This window comes from Psammomys obesus, unplaced genomic scaffold (genome assembly GCF_907164565.1).
Source record: "Psammomys obesus unplaced genomic scaffold, mPsaObe1.curated_primary_1811, whole genome shotgun sequence".
Classification (NCBI taxonomy): domain Eukaryota; kingdom Metazoa; phylum Chordata; class Mammalia; order Rodentia; family Muridae; genus Psammomys; species Psammomys obesus.
In genome coordinates, this window is record NW_026596134.1 from 22,690,983 (window position 1) to 22,715,307 (window position 24,325).

Here is a 24,325-nt window from a genome sequence, read left to right on the forward strand (position 1 = left end):
CACTAATCCACCTGGCATTTGTTGCTATAGCCCGGTGATCCCTTACAATCTCTCAGCACATGGTGCTCTAGGCAGCCACTGCCAATGGAGCAGAGGCAATACACCATTCCTCCACCTAATGCAGACGTGTAGCCTGACAGAAGTCATGTTAGTGTTATGTCACTGAGCTAACAAAACGTCTTTCTGACCCTAACGAGACTTCGGATTTAGTGCTTGCTACAGCAGACAACACACCTGCACTCACCTAATCCTGAAAGCCACACCTGGTGAGCTGAGGCAAGGAAACCTCAAGTATGGCCACACAGACCCTGGGTGACCAAGAAGAGGACATGGCATCAAGGAGTCTTCCTCTGCACCTCTGCATTCAAGGTGAGACATCCCCACTTTCAGCTTCCCACTCACAGCCACCACCTAAACCTAAGGAAAATCCCAACAGCAAGAACAGCTTGAGTATGTGGACCTCCACAGTCCACGGCATGTCCTCCCTGGGGTTCTGAGGGATCATCCTGTCAGCTCTGCCGAGCCCCTAGCTATTGCTGTCACTGACCCGAGAGGGAGTAAGGAGCCGGCAGCAGAATCTGAGGTCAGCTTGCCAATATTTCTGAGAGGAGGCCATCCCAGTGCAACTCCTGCTGTCACTGATGGCTCCAGACTTACGCAGCCATCCCCCTGGCTCACCCAAGGAACTCCGCACTCAGGCCAAGCATCTTCCTTTTCTATTACTGCTTGCTCTTCTTTCTTTTCTGTTTTTGCTTGGTTGGCTACAATTTTACTAGTTTCGTTTGGTTTCATTTTGAACACAAGATCTCAGGTAGTCAGGGCTGGCCCCAAACTCACTACCTAGCTGAGGATGACCTTGAACTTCTGATCTTCCTTTAATCCCCCTTCCAAGTGCTGAGATTGCAGGTGTACCTCTTGTGCAGAGGACCAAACCCAGAACGGTTTCCTGCACACTAGGAGAGCGATACGTCAACTGAGCTACATCTCCAAGCTTCTTTCCCCCTGCAGAATGGTGGCAAACACCAAGGACACAGAGACAGGAACCCTCCATGATGGCGGTGAGCACGCCGCTGGGACATGCTCAACAGCTGGACAGGACACTCAGACCTGAAAGGCAGTGCACTGAGGAGATTCCAAGACAAATGCTGATGAATATCCAGCTTTAAATCTTGATTCCATGGTGTACCAGCTCACACAGGTCCCATACCCCTCTGCCTACCTTTTTCACCTATAAAATGTTTACTGGAAAAATGATTTTGTAGAGCTGATGCATGATGTCATCACCTATCGGGTATAGATGGTACCCTAGGCCCCCAACAACTGCAGAAGGAGTGCATCGTGCCTGCAAGATGGCTCCGCCTTGAGGACACAGTGGTATTATGCACAGCACAGGACAGTCAGAGATGCTGGTCTCCATCCTGCTCTGTCATAACATAAGCCATGGTCTTCATTTGCCCAGAGGCTGCACTGGCCTCCTAAGCAACTCATGCAATTAGATTCCTATCTTCTCTGATCTACCCTCCACCACAAACACAACTGGTTTGTGTTACTTCTCAGTAAATTCCCTCACTAGCTACCTATGGTCCAAATCCCTAGCAGAGGCACCAGGGCTGGGCCTATCTGCTTCTCTTTTCAACCTCCTGCCTCTGTCCTGACCAGAAGGCTTTCTTAAACCCAGATTACTCCTCCCTCGCCCTACAGGTCTTTGCATGTGGTACGCCCTCCACCTGGAAGGCTCACCTTCCCTGGCAATCCTTCACTGCTACCTCCTCAGAGAAACCTGCTGAATGCATCCTCAGAGCTCATGCACCCTCCTTGTGAACAGTGGCCATGGCTCAACATTCGCCTCCTGCTGTATTCCCTCAGTCTTCGCGTCCCCCATGAACTAGAGGTTTCTGGGTTTGCCCATCACTGTACCCCAAGTAGCTGACACGGAAGTATGCTCAGTCAGTACTTCCTAGTGACTGTCTAAAGCTGAGATTAAGCTCCCTGGACTCATCATGGAAAAGGGGCTTGGGACCTTCGCAATGACCAAGGTGGCTGAAACTCCTCCCAAAAGTGACCACAGTTCCTTCAGGGGAGCCAAGGGAGCCTCCTTGGCACTGAGTATCTTAAGAACTGTGCCTCAAGAAACTCTACAGATTTTTTTATGTTAATAATGATTAATAAAAGGCAGATAAACACCCAAGGTGGCTGGCCAGTCTGGGAAGCCAGCCCATTAGAGCTGTCATTCATTAGTGGTGGGGGAGGGGCAGTCCAATCAGATCTCCTCAGCTTAAGCAAATCTTCTATAAATTGGAGGCTGCAGGCACTGACATTTGATAAATTATTCTTCATAATCCACCATTGCCTGTCATAAATCTAATCCTTCAATTTTTCCCATCTTAATAACTCCTACAGCCTTCGAGGTTGGCGTGTATATGCTCCTGCCTATGACAGAGGTCTCTGAGATGAGAGACCAGAGATCCTAGATAAAGAAGATTATGAAATCATGACACTCCTCCCAGCCCCCAGCAGGGCACAGCTGGAGCAGGTGTCCCCTGGGTGGACAGAGCATAGGCAATGAGCCACTCTTGAAGCTGTAGTGCACCTAGGCAAGCTAAGTGCTCTTGTTCTACCACAGAGCCGAGATGTAGTCCCAATACAGAGGACCAGAAGTCTGGAACTTTCTGCCTTCCAGTGCCAGCTGGCACACATAAGAGCCTTCCACCTCCTTGATTCTGAACCTAGGTATGCCCAAGAGAGGATTACGAGAACTTAGCTTCTCAGAAACAGGATGTTCAGATCAACCACAGGTAACACGTTATCTTGTCATATTGCATAATATTTGGTGTCCTCAAAGCACCCTTACCTAATTCCTCGCTCCCTCTGGAGATTATCTAGAGAAGCTATTATCAACACATTCACCAAAAGTCATTATTCTTTTACACGTAGAATAGGAATTTCCTAAATGACTAACATGCGCAGGGCACTGTGGCTGCTCCTGAGGACTCGAGGGGGAGTAAGTACAAAATGAATCCAGCCACCATCTGCTGAAGTCACCAGCAGAACATAAAGGAAAGTGGGGGCAGATGAACAGTGCAATGACTGGTCCTTGTGAGCACTGTGAAGGGAGAGGAACAAAGAGCCAGTGCTCATTGAACTGGACATGGCAGAGAGCTTCTCTGAGAACATAACCAGGATTAGACCTGAAGACTGAGAAGTCAGCTCAGTTGCTAGTGGAGAGAAAGAAGAGCCTTCCAAGGGAGAGAACTACGAAGTGAGCAATGGCACATAGTGACAAGAGCCAACGATGTGATGGCAAGTCGCTCCCAATACAAAATCCAGACCAACTGAGGTTTCCTGGCTCCTCACCACAGATCCTGATCACAAGAGAGCAAGCTTGGTGTTCTGTGCCGCTCATGAAGTCTGAAACCTAACAGGCTCAGCTTCAGAAACCCCACAGGCCTTCTCCACCCATCTTCAGATGTCCCTAGACTCAAAACGATGTCTTTTGCTTGTGGGTACACTTAAGGTTTGCTCTTGGGCCAGGCTTCCTGAGCTTCAGGAAGTATCAGCATGCTTAAGCCATGCTCCCATGCCTCAGAACCCAGAGCAATGAATCCAGAACATGCGTGCAGCAAGGAGTTTTCTAGACTCACTCTCCACGTGAAGATGATGCAGGGCCCAGGAATTTAAAAGGCCAAGGGAAACTCAATTCCTGCAGATCTACTGAGGCCACAGGAAGGAGAGCATACCACAGCTACGGGGCTGGGAAGATGGCCCTCTGGGTACAATGTTTTCTGAACAAGGTAAGATGAGGTGAGAGATCATGAAGTGAGGAGAGCAACCAGGACCCAATGTCACAATGGCTCAGTAGGTACAGGCGCTGGCTACCAAGCCAGACGAGTTAACTTAAATCCCCAGGTCCCACATCCTGAAAGGAGAGCACCAACTCCCATACATTGTACTCTGACCTCCACATGTGTACACACACACACACACACACACACACACACACACACACACACAATGTAATTTTAAAAATAATATAAAAGAGGAGAGAGTATAACCCTGTGGCAGAGGGCTTGCCAAACATGCATGAGGCCCTAGATTCAATCCCCAGTACTGAAGAAAAAAGGAAATAGAAGAAAAGGAGGAAGATGGGAAGAAGGGAAGAGAGGAGAGGATGGAGGAGTGCTTATGGGTCAGATTTAAAGAGAGGAACGAAGGTGAGAGGCTGAGATTTGAAGATGCTGTTCTTTCACTAGAGGAAGAGGCGGTAAACCAAGACACGTAGCCAGCTTCCAAAAGCTACAAAAGGACAAGAAAGAGTCCCCCTAGGGTCTGCAAAAGGAATGTGCCTTGGCCAACATCTTAATTTTAGGATTTCTACCCCACAAAGCAGAAATACAATAAGCAGGTGTTGACTGAAACCACTAAATGTGCAGAGTTGTTACTGCAGCAGCAGGAATCTTATGCAGGCCATTTTCAGTGTCTGCTGACCCCTGGCACACAATATGAGCTCCAAAGTATAAAGCAGTTCTTAGCCTTTTGTCACATTGCCCAGGACAAAGCTGTGCCAGACCAGCCAGACTGGGACAACACCAGGGCAACATGGGCTAAACATGGATCCGATGAAATGGATCCAGGAGGGGATGCCAGAGCTTTCTTGACACCCATGACATAGAGGACCAGCTCACTTCCCCTCCCAGGGCGTAGGGTCTTCTGTTGCCAGCTGTTTCCTCAGGTTTCCCCTTCTCAAGCCCTTGGGCCAAGGCCAAGCCCATGGGGCTTCAGTGGCATCCACCCCACCCCACCCCCTTTGCAGGAGGCCCACTGTCTCTCCAGCTTCTCAGGTAATCAGCAGCCACCAAACTCAGGTCCTAATGGAGAGCTCCATAGCCCCACAAGCCTTCTGTCACTTGACTACACCACTGACAGGCTCTCCAGCTGCTGTTAGGAGTCTCTCCCTCCACACACCTGACTACAGGGAAACGCCCCAAAGTTTTCATGGCACCAGCGTGCTACCGTGTTGTTTCAACTTAAATATCCAGAATCCTGACACCTAAGTGTATGTGTGTGAACAGCCCTCCATAGTCCAGAGGAAAACCTTGGGTGCCATTGCTCAGGCATCGTCCACCTTTTCTGAGACACCGTCTCTCACTGGTCTGACACTTGCCAAGTAAACTAGACTGGCTGGCCAGGGAGCTCCAGTGTCTGCCTGCCTAGCGCTGGGATTACAAGCGCACTACATCTCACTCTTTTCCCGGGTTCTGGGTGTTACACTCACATCCTCGTACTTGCAAGAAAGCACTGCACTGACTGAGCAATCTCCTCAGGCCCTCTTGAGCATCCATTCCTACATGAACCCGGTCACTCAGACCCTCACTACTGGTTTCTGTCCTGCAGATAGGAAGCAACTGTAAATTCCAGCGCTATAGGAGACTCTCCCTCAGGTGGCCAAGTGACACCCTTTTATACTGTGCCCGTCAGCACTGGACTCAGTACTGAGGTTCCCACTGTTCATGTCCCAACCCTGAGGGTAGATCCTGGTGCCTTCCTCTCCTGCAATGTCCACATCCTCCCGCTTTTAATTCAGTCACCAAGTATGCCCACCCAACCTCTCCTGCTTCCCAGCCATGATCCAACCAACATCACCTCTTGCCTGGATGATTATAAGAGAGACTTAGCTGGTCTCCCAGACAGTTCCGTAGACCAGCAACCACAATTAGACCACGCTGTGCTCTTCATGGGGCCAACGAATGGCTACCAGCCTCAGATCTCCCTTAACACACCCAGGTCACTTCTTGAGTCCCTGCCTGCAGCCACCACCTCCTTCTTGTCCCTGGCCAGGTTGTTTCTGCCCTGAGGCCTCTGTAGTTTCAGTTGTATGTCACATCATTCTGTCCCTTAACTACCCTTGGATAACAACTTCCAAACATCCCAGCTTCACCTCCTGAGCCTCCTCTCCAGAACACTGTGTGCTTCTCCTTGTGACACTTGGGCAAGTGTCATTGAAATTTTATTGTTGTGATCCCCATAACCAAAAACTGAGTTCCCTCATGGAAGCTTGCTCAGCTGGATAACACAGGGCCACACAACAGAAGTTCCAGGTGAGGAGTCAGGGAGTGCTAAGCAGTAACGGAATACCCACACAGAGACAACAAACCCCAGTGCCCAGCCTTGGACACCTGAGCTGTGCACACTCAGAGACACTGTCCTCCCTGCTTTCTCTCAATATCATATACCTCCCTGGGGTGACCCTCCAAAGTGACACCCTGTCCTGCCTCAGCTGTCAGCCAGCTCAGCCATGTCACCCGTGTACTGATGCTCCACAGCCTTCCTGCTCATTCTCCTCTCTACACCACATCCTGCTCACTCCCTCCTCCAGAAAGCCCTAGCTCATCCCTCTCTACACACTCCTGGGGCATCCAGGTGCACTGGAAGCAGCTCGGGGGAACTCTCTCTCACGCCACACTGGCCTTATACTGCGGCGTGTCACTACCTCGTCTAGTTCCCTGAAGTGTCGGCTCTCAGAGATGTCAGGATGGCTGCAAAGCCAAAGGGCCAGCCAACCCCAGCAGCTCATAAAGTCGAGATTCTGACTCTCACCCATGCACACGACCGTGGAAGCATGTGCAGCCACTGCAGGGTACAGGGGTGAAAGTAGACTTACACTGTCATCATGCTGCTCACTTCCGGAAGTCGCTTTACCTTTTTTTGGTCTCCACTCTTAAATTACAAACGGAGAATGTTTCACTGACCTTTCCAATTCCATGATGTTGTAACCTTTTCCTTCCAACTTACAATTTCCAAACTATGTTCAAGGATCCACAGCAACCAACCTATGCACAACAACATACATGTGCCCATAGTCAACAAGCATGTATACAAAAGCCTGGAACTCTACAGATTCAGTCTACACACCTGGTTAAATACAGGTGTTATTGCACACAGGCAAATAAGCTGACACATGAGTGTATGTACCTATGCAAACACACATGCATACCCGAGTCTGGTTCTCCGTCTGGAGTCAGGTTACCTTCCTGGATAGAGATGGACACACAAATACACAAACACACACACACATATACATGTAAACAGATATGCAATACACATGTATAAATACAGATATCTGCATGTGCATACATACAGACATGCTTATATACATAGACGTGTGTGCATGTGCAATATATGTGCATACAAACACAAATGTGTGTACTTGCACATTTGCACAGAGACACACACCTCCAAACATATGCACATGGTGCATACCGTCAACCATGCATAGGCACAAATACATACCTACACATGTACATACACATATATGTTTATGTAAGCATGTACATGCACAAAGATTCACATATACAGGCACACACTCTTTCTCTTCCCGATATACAGGCACCACGGAGGGGCTCTCCTTAAAGCAGAATCTCCCCAGCACGTATTACCATAGAGGCTAGGAAACGGAATTGTTCCCAAAGCTCCATGAATGAAGCAGCAGGCCCACCTGGCTGATTCATAATCAGCATAAAAAATTGATTAGCCCTTTCCAGATTAAACATTATTGTTTCAGCGGTGAACATAAATTAGCCAGACATGGCGAACATACCTCCCTCTGCTGCCCAAGGGCAGCATCAGGAAGAAAGCCGGTGGGGAGAAACAGTGATGGGGGCTCTTCCTGGAAGAGCACACCCCAGCCACCACAGCTTGCAAGCACAGGGCGCCACTTCTCCAGAGGAACACACAAGAGCCTGACTATCTGTCCTTGAACTCCCTGGAGCCACTGCTTAGTCTTTAGCTGACTGGCTCTTGAGGTAGCAGGTCCAAGGGCAGCTTGGCATTGCAGGCAAGATGGCAGATCCAGGTGAGATCAGAGCAAGGAGAAAAGCATCATGGGCAGACTGGGTGCTGGCTGAGTCCAGCCTCACCATCTCATCAGCATGACCTTGAACCAGGCACAACTCTTCTTAGGGGCAGCTTGTGTAACTAAAGTGGGCGTGTCTCTGGAGTCACATGCCCACCAAGCTCATCTGCCCAGTCCCTGGCACATTCACTGATGTGTGACCCTCAGTCATCCAATGTTTCTGTATCTGGATGCACTTTCCACAACTAAGAACACTGGAGTAAAGGATCCTGCACACACACACACACACACACACACACACACCTTGCTGAGCTGCTCTGGGACTAAATGGGACTGACCGCATGCTTGAAAATACCCACTGTCCATTTCATACAGAGGAGGCACTTAACAAACAGTAGTAGCAGCAGCAGCAGCAATAGGAGTCCCTCACCTGCCTGCCCACCTTCTTCTCAGGAATCACAGGAAAGCATTACCCTGCCAGGACCCCTGTGGAAAAGCACAGGGCTCCTACAGGAAACCGGATGTAGGAGTTAGGAGCCAAGACTTTCCCCTTGCCCTGGATGTGTGGCACCATCTCCCAGTTACTTCACAGGACTAAGCCCCCTCTGCCCACAGTGGCAGCCAGTTTAAGAGCGTGGGGTCACCAGTTGCTTCCTCTTCCCTCAGCCACACGACCACTTTCCACATGGCAAGCTCAGAGCTCCCTCAGATTCTCTTGAAGGCTTGTCCTGGAGTGCCCAAATTGAGATGCATACCCACCACGCAGCAAGCACTTGGTCCATGCTGGCAGCCATGTTTTTTGCTGGTAGATGGGCAGAGCCTAAACCCCACCTCCCGGCCCTCTCTTCTTGAACCATCACCAAAAACAAGGCCACTTCTGGTTCACACGGAGACAGGAAGACGTCAGAGCCAATCACCAGCTCTGGGCCCAGCAGCCTGCAGGGCCATTCCCCTTCTTGCTACTGAGACGAGGGAGGCCACGGGCTCTGTTCTGGGAGATGGGGATGCTGCAGCCCCCCTGACAGCTCTGGAGGGCCCAGGGACAGCTGTCAGCATGACCATACCATCTGTCCTCCACTCCTGCCCAGCTGGTGGCACTCACACTCTTGAGATCTAGAGTTGGCAGGAGGAAGGAACAGCAATCCTGCCCCACTCCACAGACCCTCCCCATATGGCAGGGCACAGGTCCCTTCTCTGGGTCCTTCACTGTTGGTTCTCTGCCTAAAACATATTCAGAGCGGTCCCAGGCTTTGCATGCACACGTGCCTGGTCAAGAACTCAAACACACTCTCCTCTCTCTTCTCTGTCTCTATGTGTCTCTCTCCCTCTCTCCCCCTCTCTGAGTTGATATTTTACTTGTGGCTATGGCCCCCACTAATGGCTCAGGGCCTCTGATTCTTCAACTAGGAAGTATGAATATGAGGATATCTTCTTGACAGGGTCTAGAATGACTTAGGAGACAAATCTGGGTGTGTCTGATTGAACTGACTGAGTTATGAGAAGATTCATCCTAACGGACAGCACCTTTACAACGAAGGAGGTCTCAGCAGAAGAGGAGAAAATAAGCTAAGCACAAACTTCTGCCTCATGCTGCTCCACGACCACAGGTGCAGCGTGACCAGCTGCTTCACACTCTTGTTGTCGTGACTTCTTTCCCAAGGTGGCCTATGCCAGTGGACACTATTCAACCCTGTGGAACACCGGACAAGACCAAGTTAGGAGTCCTGATCTATGATGTTACAAAGTGAAACAAGGTGGGCTCATTCTTTCCTGGGGGCATGGCCAAGGGCAGCTGGTCGTGGAGAAAATCAACTGTAGTGAGGATGACTTGCAGAGAGAAACTGAGACTTGAGAGCTCGGGAAGACTGTACCAAAGCCCCCCTCTGCCCCTCTCCAGGTCTGTGCTCCGCCCCCACCCAAACTTCAGCATGTATGTTAAGACCCTTGAGTTGCAATGAGCTAAGTTAGATGAGGTCAAACACATTGCAACAAGGTGGGCCTTCAGTCTAATAACAAGTATCCTTATAAAAAGGCCAAGTGACAAAGAAGTCTAAGGTTCAGGCCATGTCACTGCAAACCAACTCCAAATATTGGCAGCAGCTGGCAGGCGCTAGATAAGGAAGAGCAGGCCCTCCCCAAATCCTGCAGCAGGGAGGAGGCAGCCCAGGCCAGCTCCACCTCTAATTCCCAGCCGCCTCTGGAACCAGGAGAGAGTGAGTCTGTCTTTTCAAGGCCCCTGCCTGGGCAGACAGTTACTGAAGCTCTTACAAAAACAACAGAGATGTCTCTTCTCAAACCAGGAACTACAGCCTGAGGAGGGGGGTGAAAACCCATGATCATCCAGCACAGGGGAGATGCCTACCCCTAAACACCAAGGATTCCAGGGTCCTGGGCGATGGGTGAATGAAAATATATTTTCTTCAAAGTCCACAGGAAACCATAAGGCCTCAATGGGAGGAATGGAAGCTTCTTGGAACCTGGAGTCCAGCCTGATTGTTCAGGACCAGCCCCCAAGAGACACTAAACTTCCACCCTAGCCCATTACAGTCCAGGAAGAAGAATACAAGAGTAGGGACACGTGGCCTCAACTCCCCTTTTTACTGCCCAGATATGCCTCTCCAGGCAAGTTTCCTTGCTTAGGATATGCAGGGTTGAACCAGAAGCAGAACCTTACGGTGCTTTGAAAGAAAATGACCCCCAAAGGCTCATAGGGAGTGTCACTATTAGGAGGTGTGGCCTAGTGGAAGAAACTGTGGTACTGGGGGAGGGCCCTGAAGTTTAAGAAGCTCAAGCCAGGTCTAGTGGCTCATTGTCTCTTCCTGCTGCTGTGGAGCCAGACGTAGAACTCTCAGCTCCTCGCCAGCACTTTGTCTGCCTTTGTGCCACCATGCTTCCTGCCATTGTGACAATGAACTAAAACCATGAAGCGTAAGCCAGCCCCCAGTTAAATGTTTTCCTCTAAAACTGTTTCTGTGGTTATGGTACCTCTTCACAATGATAGAAATCCAAACTAAAATGGTCCTTATGACACATAAGCCAGGGTTATTATGGGTTGCTTCTGCCTAATGCACTTGCTTATGGACAAGCAGGTTGAAAGGAAAGAGCTGTTTGTCAAAGCCCAGAAAGACCCGGAACTAGGAGCTTCCTGCATATGCTATGAGGACTCGATACATCAGAAACACAGCTGACAGTTCCTGGCATTTCCTCTACAGCAGGCCCTGTGCTCCAGATGGCTGTCTTTTTTTCTAATTGACATGTACTAATTGTGCATACTTATGAGGGCACAGAGACTTTGATACACACATACAACAGGTAATGATCAAATCAAAACAGTCAGCAGACCCATCACCTGGAACAGTCACTGTTTCTTTAGGCTGAGAACATTTGAATCTTCTCTCCTATTCTGAAATATACGGTACAGTGCTGCAAACTGTGGTCACCCTCTCACCCACCTCCCCTCCCAACCACTCTGTCTTCTCCTCCTATCAAAGTGCAACTCCAAACCCACTGCCCAACCTCTTCATCTCCCTACCTCCTCACTACCCTTCTCGACCCCTGCCGAGTACTCTATTGGCTGCTTGTAGGTGGCAGATTTCTTCAGCTTCCATATGTGAAAGAAAACATGCCAGCATTTGCCCCTTAGCACCCGGCTCATTTCCCCTAACGCAGTGATCTCACAATGATATGTTGTTGCAATTTCATTCTTTTTTGTTGCTGGATAATCCTCTCTCTTGTGTATGGGTCACATTTTCTTTTGAGCACTTAGATGGGTACCGTATCTTGGCTATCATGAATACTGCATGACCATACAGATGTCTCTTTGCATGCTGATTTCTTTAGAGATGGATCCAACAGTACAACTACTGAAACCTGCAGTTTCAGACTACTGAAACCTGCAGCAGCCTCATCCAGGCTTCCTGAGGAACCTCCACCTGGTTTTCCACGGTAGACCAAAAAGTGCAGGGGAGGCAGGGAGTGCTGCTGCACGCCAATTATCCCAGAACCGTGGAGAACCCACAAGTCTAGTCCACGTAGCAAGTTCCGGGCAAACCAGGGCTACACAGCAAGATCCTATCTCAAAAGGAAAAAAAGAAAGTTGGCAAAATTCCCTGTCCTCTATATCCTTGTCTTTTTGCTAAAAGCCATTTTAGTCGATATGAGATATCTCATTTTCAGGAGGTGGGCTGTGAAGAGCTTGAGGGTTAAGACAGGGTTTTTGCTATGTAACCCAGACTACTCTTGAACTCACTATGTGTCTCAGGCTAGACTCCAGCTTGCAGGAACCCTCCCATCTTGGCCTCCTGCTGGGCTGACAGGTGAATACCACCAGGGCCAGTTCATGTGACCTAGATGTACATCTCCCTGACTAGCGATGTTGAGCCTTTTTCTCAAATACTTATTAGCCATGCATATGTCTTTTTTTGAGAACATTGTCCTATTTTTTTTTTTCTGGTTTTTCGAGACAGAGTTTCTACAGATAAACCCTGGCTATCCTGGGCTCACTCGAACACAAAGAAATCCACCTGCCTCTGCCTCCCAAAGTGCTGGGATTACAGGTATGCGCCCACCACTCCAGGCTAGCCTATTTCTTGTTGTTATTTGCTTTTGTTGTTTTTCGAGACAGGGTCTCACTATGTAGCTAGCCTAGAATTCACTATGTGGAGCAGACTGGCCTGGAACTCATAGAGATCTTCCTGACTGCCTCCCAAGTGCTGTGATTGAGGGACGATTCCATCACATGTAATTCTTAATGAGTCATTTATTTTTCTATTGGGGTGGGTATTTGATTTTTTCATTTTGTTTTGTTTCTGATAAGCCATGGATATTATTCCTTTGTTGAAGAGAGAGCTTACAGATATTTCCTCCCACTCTGCAGGTTGTCTCTTCAATCTGTTGACTGTTTTCTGCATAGAAGCTTTTTCATTCTGTTGGTCTATAGTTTTGTTCTTGTCTGTGCTTCTGAGGTCTTACCTAAAACATCACTTCCCAGGCAAAGCGTGCCAATATGCCTTATGTCTTTCTGTCCTTATCACAGCCCTATTAATACACAGGTGCTCTGATCACTCCTGTCTACAGACGAGCAAACCAAGGCTACAAGGATCACACCCAGGATGACAGAGAGTATGTGGAACTCCAGTACCAAGCAGGATTCCAGTACCAAGTCAAACAGAAGCTCTGCTCACCTAACAATCCTTTGCTAAGGTTTTTTTTTTTTTTTTTATGTAAGCCCTGTGACATGCCCTGAGTGAATCCCAACCTGCCCTATGAGACCATAAGCCAGCGCAGAGACAAACAGATGACTGACCAGGCAAAGCATAGGACTGGAGACCAAGTCACATGCTTCCTATCCACAAGAAGGTCCATCTAACCTGCCTGGGGAGGTCAGTGAGGGCTTCAAGGAAGCAGAAGTAACCCAATTCTAGAATTCTGTAGGACAACATTTATTAACACCTGCTGTATAACCAAGTCCAGGTTGGGCACCATGAGAGATTCAGTATTGGAAAGTGACCAATTACAACTGCCAGAAAGGACCACTGATCCTGACTAGGGGACCTGAGGGAACCACATAAGAAAACGTCACAGGAAGCTGCCCCTCAGGATTCCACCTGGAATAGTGGCTACCCTGTAGCAGGTAGGTGGTGGTGTTTAGATTCAGGGTTCAAAAAATGAGAACAAGTCCAATGAGCACATAGGGGAAGTGCAGATGGAATGAAACAGTACAGATGCAGGAGACAGCTCAGCAGTGAAGAGCACTGGCTAATCCTGCAGAAGAGGACCCAGTTCAGTTCCCAGCAGTTTATGGTGGCTCTCAGCCATCTGGACCCAGTTCAGGGGATCTGACTCTCCCCTCTGACCACTTGGGCCCAGGCATGTACATGGTGCACATACGTGCATGTAGAGAAACAACTCATACACATAAAATAAAATAAGTAAGCCTAAGAATAAGAAGACAGAGGAGACCTGGAACAGCCGAGGCGGGAGAGGCTGCAAGGCTGAGAGGTTCTGGCAGATCCTGCTCTTCTCACTGTGGGGCCTCCTTTAGACACAGAGCCACAGTAAGTATACATGAGTCATGAAGAAGTTACAAAAACCAGGGCATGGTTGTGCACGCCTTTAAACCCAACACTCAGAGGCAGAGGCAGGTGGATCTCTACGAGTTCGAGACCAGTCTGGTCTACAGAGTGAGTTCCAGGACAGCAGAAACTACATAGTGAGACCCTGCCTCAAACATTAAAAAAAAAAAAAAAAAAAAAAAAAAACCAAACCCAAAAAAAAAAAAAAAAAAAAAAAAAAAAAAAAAAAATTTAAGTTATAATAATCAGAGGGAAGATGCCCTGGAGACCGGAGCAGAAATTGAACATGGAAAGGGAAACAGGCTGAGCAAGGGCAGAGCTACAGAATGCCTCCCAGGCTGGAGCAGAGACTTAGCAGGCAGAGAGAGGAGCAGATTAAGGAAGCCAGGACTAGGGTCAGTGGCATCAAAAAAGGACCAGCCAGGCTGTGTGGCCATGGCCTTGCCTCGCCTCTCTTCCAGTGACTAATGGCAGGCCATCCATTGTGGCTGACATTATGCTTCCCACCATCCATCTCCTACTCATTAAATTACCATTTTATGGCCAAAATCTTTCTCTCTCATAATTGATAAGAATCTCCTTTTGATGTTTGGCATTATTGGGGGAAAATGTTTTTTATCCTTCATTATGTTTTTAATATAAATGTATTTTTTTTTTTTATTGAGATCTGCTGGAAAGGCAGGATGAGGACAAGCCAGGAGGAGGGGTATTCCCCCTCCCCGCTCACCCGCTTCCTCCTACCAGCTGCATGGCTACCAGAGCCTTCTGTTCCAGTCCTAGAACACTCACTTGGTGGCCTTTTTAGAGACAATCTGGGGACACAAGCCAGGTGCCAGGACAAACAAAGGTAGCATTCAGGCCAGAAGAAGCAGGTCAAAGGACAGCTGAAGCCAACAAGGTGATCCTATGACTGCAGGCCAGTGAGGCAAGCTGAGATGTGAAAGCAGGCGAGCTGACCTCATCAGGCCCCTGCCAGAGTAAGAGCAGCAGGACCAAGGGGACAAGGGCCCCTAAGAGCAAGGACTCCTCCACCTCCCCATCCTCCCCCCGACTGAGGGCTGACACTAACCTGCACTGGAGGAGCTCAACAGATACATATGTATAACAGGACAGGGAGCAGCAGGAGGATGAACCCAGCGTTCTAACACTCCGCCTGTGCTCACCCACAGCAAGCCCACCGGCAACAGAGTCTACAGAAAAGGAAATGGGAAACCGTAAGCCCAAGCCCACAACACGGATTAGCCAACAGGGAGTTTGGCTCCTGTCCCTCAGTTCAATACAGACCTGAGAGCACAAACACACAGGTCCCCTCAAGGGCCACAGGGAGGGTTGAGGTGGTTTGTCTGCGTGCAGTGAATCTACAGTACTCCAGTACAGTACTGGAGATACTACAGTATCTCCAGCCGGATTTTCCCTTTTGCTTCTGCCCAGTGCTGAGGTCAAAACCAGGGCCTTTAGAAAGCTACGCAAGCACTCTACCACTGAGCTACACTGGAAATCCCAAACCCAGCCCTTGGGTTTTAAGACATCATCTCACTATGTAGACCAGGCTGGCCTCCAAACCTCAGTCCCCCTGTCTCCACCTCCACAGCACTGGGATTACAGACCTTCCCATCCAATTTATTAGTAAAACAGGTTGCTTTCCATATGCAATTAGATATCCCTGAAGCAAGAGGGAATTCTGCCAGCAAATGGCCTTCATGTTTGAACCTGAACTACAGCATGGGCTCTTACTAGGATTCTGGCAGGGTCACCCTATAGATTTGGAACTTGCTAGCCTCTACAAACACATAATCCAATTTCTAAAAAACAACGCATCTTTGTACATACTTATATGCATGTATACATATAAAGATACATATAACCCTATCTCATTAGTTCAGTTTCTCTGGATGACCCAGGGTAACATGGGAATGAAAATGTTCCCAGCCTTGGCAAAAAGGTACTAGCCTGGAGGAAAGGCTGCCTGCAGGAGCCATTTTGTCTGACTTCTCACCAAGGTTCCCCTGAGCCAGCAGCACTCCTGTCTGCTCCCCTGCCTAGGCTAACCCTTCTCCTACCTTCCCCGACCCCCCTTCCTTCAGGCCTTTGTTCTGGCTGGTCCTTGTACCCCACAGTGTTGTCTTTCTGGCCAGGACCACCAAGCTTTCTTGGTTTTTCAAGACAGGGTTTCTCTGTGTAACAGGCCTGGCTGACCTGGAACTCATTTTGTAGACCAAGCTGGCCTTGAATTCACAGAGATCCACCTGCCTCTGCCTCCCTGAGTGCTGGGATTACAGGCGTGTACCACGGAGCCAGGCTAGCAACTGACATCTTTGGGGCAGGAGTTTCTTACCTTTTCTGAACTTCTGATTTGAACCAGAACAAAACATGACAAACAAATTATCCCCCCTGTGGGTTCATATAAAAATGGGTGCATCCAGCAGCCTTTTCTGAGACCGATGTTCCAACCAAGGACCATTCATGGAGAAAAACTAGAACCTCTGCTCTGATAGAGCCCATGGCAGCTTAGTCTCCAAGTAGGTTCCCTAGAAAGGGGAACAGGGGCTGTCTCTGACATGAACTCAGTGGCTAGCTCTTTGACCGCCTCCCCCTGCCAGTCCACAGAGGAGGACAAAGCAGCCAGTTCTGATGAGACCAGATAAGCTAGGGTCAGATGGAAGGGGAGGAGGACCTCCCCTCTCAGTGAACTTGGAGAGGGGCATGGGAGGAGATGAGGGAGGAGGGGTGAGAGTGGGAGGGGTTGAGGGAGAGGGCTACAGCTGGGATACAAAGTGAATAACTGTAATTAATATAAAAAAATAAAACTTTAATTTTAAAAAAATGGGTGTATCTACTGGTACAATGACATTCCCATATTTCTTCTGAATCTCCATAGAAACTCCAGCCATGTGTTCTGCCAAGAACACTAAATACTTGCAACATATAGCATTCATCCCTGGCAACTATAGAAAACCACAAAATAAAGCTAATTCTATATCCCTGAAGCCCTGGTAGGTGAGTTCAATGGCAAAAGACTAACATAAACATGTTTCAGAGGGCACAAACCATACAAGTGCTCTCCTTAACAAGGGCTCGAGTCTCCAGACTAGTCTAGCCAGCGACCTCATTCAATTGAGCTTCTCAAACATTTCAGAGGTGAATATCTCATCCAGCACAAGTACATTTCATGACAATAACAAACCTCCATCCATCATTTATCTTTTGCTTGCTCTGTTGTCTTTTCCTTTTTATTCAACATAGTCTCACTTGTATACCCCAAGCTGGCCTCAAACTCATGATCCTCGCTCAGCCTCTGGAGAGCTAAGATTATGAATGTCCATACTGTATCTACATGCTGGAGTCATTTGTTGAAATGTGTTGCATCCTGACTTACTTGTGTTTGTGGGCAGACATGTGCAGGTGTGTATCTGTAATCAAAGATGGCTGTGCCAAGTGTAGCTGACAACCATTATGATCACTTCCTAGTCCCACTATCCCTAAACTCTTTTCTAGCTTACTTGCCCACTTATAAAAGATAATCACATCTGTGGGACATGGTGACACACACAGTTAATCCCAGCACTCAGGAGGCAGAGGCAGGCAGATCTCTGTGAGTTTGAGACCAGCCTGGTCAACACAGTGAGTTCCAGCACAGCCAGGGCTACTCGGAGAAGAAACAAAACAAACAAACAAAAATCACTGCATTACTGAGAAAATCAGGCTCGTGTCTTGATGGCCCTTGCCTTCTCCACTACCTATATGTCAGTCCCTTCAGCCCTCCTTTGCCCAGGCCCCCCTCCAATTCATTCACTCCCTTGGGCTCAGATTCTGAAACAAACATTGTAGGCCCTTCAAAACTTGGCCTTGGGGCTGGAGAGGTGGCTCAGAGGTTAAAAGCACTGGCTGCTCTTGCCGTAGGCCCTGAGCTCAATTCCAAGCAACCACATGTTGGCTCATAACCATCTATAATAAGACCTGATGCCCTCTTCTAGCCTGCTGGCATATAGGCAGACAGAACAGTGTATACATAATAAATAAATAAAACTAAAAAAAAAAGCCTCCGCTTTGGCTCCTAAACACTGCAGTCCAGTCAACAAAGCTCAGCTGGCTTTTGCCTCTCTAAATACTGCAGTCTAGTCAAAAAAACTCAGTTGGCTTTTGTCTCTCTAACCACTACACCTTCACTAAGCCCATCTCATCCATCAGGGACCCCCTCCTCCCAACTGCAACCTCTGTAATCCCACCCATCTTTAAAGAACATGGGTAAAATGCCAGGGGTTTCAGAAAGTCCCTATTTGCTTGAATGGGACCCCTTTCTCTCCTGCAGGCTCCTCGGGCTCCCCTGTGGCAGGCATCACCTTGATCAGCCTATCTTCTGCCACGGCCGTCAACCCATGATTGGCCACATCCAGGGTCTAGAAACTGCTCCTTTTTCACATATTCCAGCTATTGCTACAAGCAAGAAAAAGAAGGAAAAAGAAAGGAAAAGGTGTTGAGCCGCCAAGTCACAGCTTGTTAGAACTGTGGGAGTGTCCAGAGTCCTCGCCCCATGAAGAAGATGTAAGGCTCATGTTTGTTCCGAAGCCTCATGCAGAGGCCAAAGACTGAGGGCAAGTGGGGCGGGCTCAGAATGCTTGCCTCATGATCAGGAAGCAAGGAGGGACAGCAAGGGGCTGACAACTCCCTTCAATGTTGACGGTCGATCTTAGTGGCCAATGGAATAGCATTTGGAATTATCACAGAAATTAACCTCCAAGTGTCCTTCAAAATTTCTCTACGTTGTGTTAGTTGAGAAAGAAGATCCACCTTTCCACTTTAAAAGTGTGTGGCAGACTCGGGTGTCATACTGGGGAAAAAAAAAAAAAGGACATGGCGCTAATCAGCAGCATTGGCTGCCCTCTGCCCCCTGACTGCAGGGGCACTGTGACAGCCTCGCACTCCTGCCGCCATGCTTCGCCTTCGGGGTCGGCTGTACCCTCAAACTGAGAGCCACGTAAACCCCTCCTTCCTTACCTTGTCTAGTATCGCGTATTCTCTGCAGCAGTAAGAAGAGTAACTGTGACAGTTCCAGGCTGCCTAAGTCCCCACAGTGGGCCTTTTCCTATACAGGTGGAATGCCATGACCCCAAAGTCCAAGCCTTTGAAACACAGACCCTTTGACAATTACTCAAATGCTAGCAATGGTCAACACCCTCACGACTCGGACCTGCACCCGCCCCATTCACGATGAAGAGATGTTAGTCTGACCTCCTTATACCATAGCCAAGAATAAAAACAGGCCGAATGTTATCCTTCCAGGCACCCCTTGCCAGGAAAGGGCCAGGACGCCAACACACATCCCTGACTTGTGAACTTAGGTGCCATCTGCTGGCCAAGGCAGGTACTGCATTTGGACCTGTGGCCCTATGGGTATTCACAGGGAATGGAGCTGATACACAACTCAGTCCAGACCAAGGTCACTTCTGAGATAGAAGAAAATGTCCCTGTCTCTTTAGAGACGAGCTTTTTGGCCTCCTCCTATTAATGTCTGCTGCCCTTCACTTAGCCAAGTGGCCCCAGAACTCTCCTAAGCCAGTCCCTATGCTCTACACTGACAGTACCACCTGAAGTCCACGGGCTGGGACGCATCCGGAACCAAATGTAATCCTGAGGCAGAGAGTCCAGGAACGCTGCTGCTTCCATCTTATGCGCCATCCCCACAGTGGGAACACCCTCTGGGGCCAACCCTTACTATCTGGAACAGGTAATGGCTTGAATACACAATAGACTTTCACGGACCCTGTGGATGAGAATGGTCCTAAAGAAACACATGAACTAGGCCGTCAGGGCCAGAGTAGCACCCTAAGCTCCTGCCTGTAGTCTGAGACGTAGACGCACTCACACAGAGTTTGAACTTGGAATGACCTTAGAACTTAACCAAGGTCTGCAGAGCTAGGGAAATGGTGATGCAGGATGTTCAGTTTCTTCTGACTACATCCTGGAAACTAGGGGTTGAGCCTGGCTGCCACAGAAGGGCCTCCAGCTGGAAGGGGCGGGGACTGGTGCCGCCCAACAACCCTGTCCTTAGCGAGACAGTTCTTCCCAAGCGGTGTCATGGGAGGGGCTGGAGGAGGAGGGAGGGCAAAGTGAGTGATTGCCTCCGCCCTCACACCCCCACACTCACCTACCCTGCCTCCTACACAGCTCCTTTCACCTCCCCTCCACCCACAGATGAAAAAAGTGTGTCACCAGAGAACAAATGCCACCCACCTGGGGTGGCAAGGGAGAAGGGCGCTCTGACTGGGTACCTATGGAGCCTGTGGTAAGAAACCGGAGGGGGTTTCTAGACTCTCCAGAAGTGAGAGACAGCCTGGCAGAACTGACCTGGACAACAGCCTCACTCTCTCAGGAGGACTAGAGACAAACTGGGGCAATGGCCATACAGCCACTGGCCTACTTAGCTGGAGGCAGCTGGAGAAGACCCCCTGAATCCACAGGAGATGTCTTCCAACCCCAAACATCCTACAGCCAGTTGAGTGGGCCCACCATGACGGCAGACACCTCTGACTTTTCACCTCCCTCTGCCCTGGCCGGATCTAGAAGGAGCCACTGAACTCCCTACCCTGATGTTTCCAAGGGTTAACCTTTTCCTACCAACCCCTCCCCACATCCACCCCTGCTGAGCTGCCACGTGCCAGCAGTGATGTGCTCAGCACTGTTATTACAGTGATTTGTTTCGTTTTAGGTTGGAAAGGGGATGGGGGATGCAGCTCACGCTGCTGGAAGCCAGAGGCCAACAGCCTCAGCCTGAAGCAACTGGCATGCAGGCTAGCAGCATGCCAACCCTGTTCCTGCTGCCCAGGGTTCCTCTGCCCGAGCCCTGCTCCTCCAGCCTCCAGCTTTCCCCCTAAGTCAACCTGCCTATCATTCCTCTTCTCTCCTTCTGGAGCAAATGTTCCTCGGAGCAAGGGAGTCTTGGAAGCATCTGTGCCAGACCCAGACCCCACAGAGTCGTACCATGAGCCTCTCTGTAGGCCAAGCCATTGTTGGTATGCAGGATATCTCTTTAGCTGGGTGCTGCATGCTTACTGTCAGCTCCACGCATCAGAGGGAAAAAAAGGGTTGGGGGACTGATGTCTATCCCACCTCTTCGCCTATCCTCAGCCTTGCCTTGCATAACCTAGGAGAGCTCACCTGCCCATTAAAAAAACATTGGTTCCTACTATATCCCTTACTATTCTGGCGCTACAGGTCCGGAGAAAATGGACTGTCACGGTCTTCCTCCCTAAAGGTTTTCTGACTTACTACAGAATGGCCTGATTCCAATCAAGCTACAGTGCAACTCTTGAAGAGCGCTGAGTTGCATGGACCTGATACAGATGGTCTAGGAAGGCCAAGGACTTCCCAGGGAAGCTGCAGTTTATTTGGCATAACGGCATCTAGCACTCTGCCTATCATTTGCTTGATGGACGGACAGTTGGACAACTGGCCTAGAGTCGCTTGGCAGATAGAGTATATAGTAAAAAGCATTCCAGGCAGAGCAGGGACCATAGGCCACAGGCACTGAAGGCTAGGGGTACACAGAGAGACGATGGGCAGACCACAAGACACAACCCTCTATTTGCTGCCCATTAAGCACATACGTTGTGGCTCCAAAGCCCAAATGCTAGCCACCAAGCCGCTCCCACACTGAGGCAGTCCTAAAACAGGTAGGTGGCGGGGACCAGGTGGGATGTGCAGGTGGGCATCAAAAGACTCATTAAGGGCTTTATTTTATTCTCTCTGCCTATCTGTGCGTGTGTTTACATGTGCACATGCTCACATGCAAGCCACATGTACACAGGTGCCCATGGAGGTCAGAAGAGTCCAACAGATCCCAGGAGCTGAAGCTAAAGGTGTTTGTGAGTGAGCCGATGTGAACCCCTGCAGGGTTACAGGCACTCTCAAGCCCCGAGTAGCCCCTCCAAGCCCAGGCTTTTAACCTAAGGATAGCTGGGAAGCATCAGCTGCTGAAGGCTGGACTTCCAGATCATGTGGCTCAGGAAACTCTAGGAGACAAGGCACTGTGTGAGGGGAATGAGGGTCCAGGAGAGGTCTCAAGTGGGGGGGGGGGCAAATTGCAGCACGTTTGAGCACACCTTGAAGCTGGGTCTGACCTGCCACTCAGGCCACCTGCAACGGTCACTCCAATCCCTCATTATCTCCAGAACAAGCCAGTGAGGGTCCAAGCAACTGTACCCAGTTTAGCACCAGATAAAAAACAAACCACATCCCGCAGGTCGCCAGCTTGAGGGGGAAAGTGTAACACCTTTCTCTACTTTTCTCTGTCACTCCAGGGTTCAGAATGGATATGAGAAGTTGGGACTTGAGTGCCTCTACTATAAGGAACTCTTTCTTTTTTTTTTTTTTTTTTTTTTTTTTTAGTATAGTTTTTGAGACAGGGTCTCAGTATATGACCTTTGGTTGTCCTGGAACTCACTATGTAGACCAGGCTGGCCTTGGACTCACAGAGATCCATCTGCCTCTGCCTCCCAAGAGCTGGGATTAAAGGCATTCCACACCATACCCAGCAGGGACAGAGGTCACCGACAATAGACAATGGAGCACCTTGGATGGCAGACACGAGTAAGTGGCCCATCCCTGGGGAGAGGAGATCAAACAGGCTGAGTAAGTGTCTATGAGATACAACCCAGAGAAGCCATTTCAGTAAGCTGGATGGCAGGCTGATGACACTCTAGCACTATGTGCGAGCCTCCATTCCTCAGCTGCAAAATGGAGTCAGTGATAGTTCTCACCTCACACTTGCTGTGAGGACCAACTGTGACAATGTAGCGCACAACAGTTACCGGCATGCAGTAAGCCCTAGGGGCTGACCGTGTTGCACTGAGGCAGCCGAATACCTCTTAGGTTACCAGCCAACACAGCTGAATACAGACATCTCAAATTTCAGCTAGTATTTCTTGGGTCTCTGAGGCTCCTTCTAGCTCCTGGTTAGCACTGAACGTTGCTGAGACATTTGATTCTGCGTGAGTGATAGATCCTCAGAACCCTAGGCGTGGGCAGGGAGAACTCTGCCCGAGCCCTCTGTAAGGCACACTTTTCATTCTGGTCCCTCCCTGCTCCAGAACAACAAGGTACCTCCTTGCCCAGGTCTTCTCGGATAACCTGTCGGACCTCTTGCATGCTGCTCTGTGGGGCCTGACTGTGCAACACCTTCAGCGTGCTGGTGTACTCCTCCGGCAGCAGGTAGTCCAGAGCCCCCAGGTGCTGGCCCACCTTGATGAAGGTGCCCCGGTTGGCACAGCAGAGCTCACAGAGACGCCTGGCAGAGCGGAGATGCACCTGCAGGAAGACAGGCAAGCCAGAGAAGTGAGTGCAGCCTGTTCCCTGGATGGCATTCCCTTCTTCTGCCTGTCTGCTCAAACACCTTTGTTGATTCCCCAGTGCCTAGGGCACGCACACACACACACACACACACACACACACACACACACACACGCCCCTTTTCATCTTTTACTTTAATGTTCGCCTGGTACCCAATGCAATCCATACAAATGTCATACTGAGCTAGCCTCTGCACACAGCCTGATCTTCCAGTCTCCTCCCAGTATGTCAAAGTTTAACTGGTTGGAGCCTCAATCCCCTAAAAATGCGCATTCACAGCTATTAACCGAGACTAATATACTGACGCATTCAAGGGTGTGCTGAGCTGCTACTCTTTCCACCTACGCCTCGACCCTCTAACGCCTCAAGTTTGTTTGCAGCTCTACCACTGACAGGATAATAACAGCACTAGTAGTAAATAATAATAACTACTCATACACATCATATTTTTAACTCACAAAGTAGTTCAGAGTTGATACCTTTAAAGATAAGAAAATCAGTTGTCTTATTTAGAAAATAGAAATGAATGTCCAAGGAAAGGCTATAAAACACTAAATCTAGGGCTTTATTTGCACACATGGACATCACCTTCATCCAGTTTCTAACACACAGTCATATACACATGCCCACACGCACACAGACATACTCAGAGAGAAGAAGCATCAACAGTGAAAACTTAAAATATTTTGTTATGGTGAAAAATAAAAATGCCGGCTAACAGTGTAACACGCAGACTCTAGGTTCTCTGCTCTGCTCCAACTCCCACAGGTCCACTGTCCTTTCAGGTCAGAAGCCGGGCTCATTCTAACATTTGGGAAAGTTACTGACTTTGTACAAAGTCTCTGGCTGTCATTCACTCTACTTGGTACCAAATGGTGCTGAGCCTACTGACAGCTCGGAATCCATGGAGGAATGAACGATTCTCTCTTCCTGGCATCATCTTCCAGCCATACATGTATGCTGGATGGACAAAGCTTCCAGGATCTCCTGACCTCTTCTCCCTCTCGGCTCTGGTCCTTAAGCACACATCCTTGAGTACACATACACACAGGGTACA

General features: G+C 49.2%; 1 protein-coding gene across 10 annotated transcripts in view; it reads right to left on the reverse strand.

Moving 5' to 3' along the window:
• The window catches only part of Adck1 (aarF domain containing kinase 1), an 86,320-nt gene that overhangs the window by 36,453 nt on the left and 25,542 nt on the right, over positions 1–24,325 (reverse strand). For all 10 annotated transcript variants that reach the window (XM_055593035.1, XM_055593036.1, XM_055593039.1 and 7 more), the window contains one exon: positions 23,023–23,226. In XM_055593035.1, the coding sequence (XP_055449010.1) occupies positions 23,023–23,226 (204 nt within the window). The remainder of the gene's footprint in view (positions 1–23,022; positions 23,227–24,325) is intronic.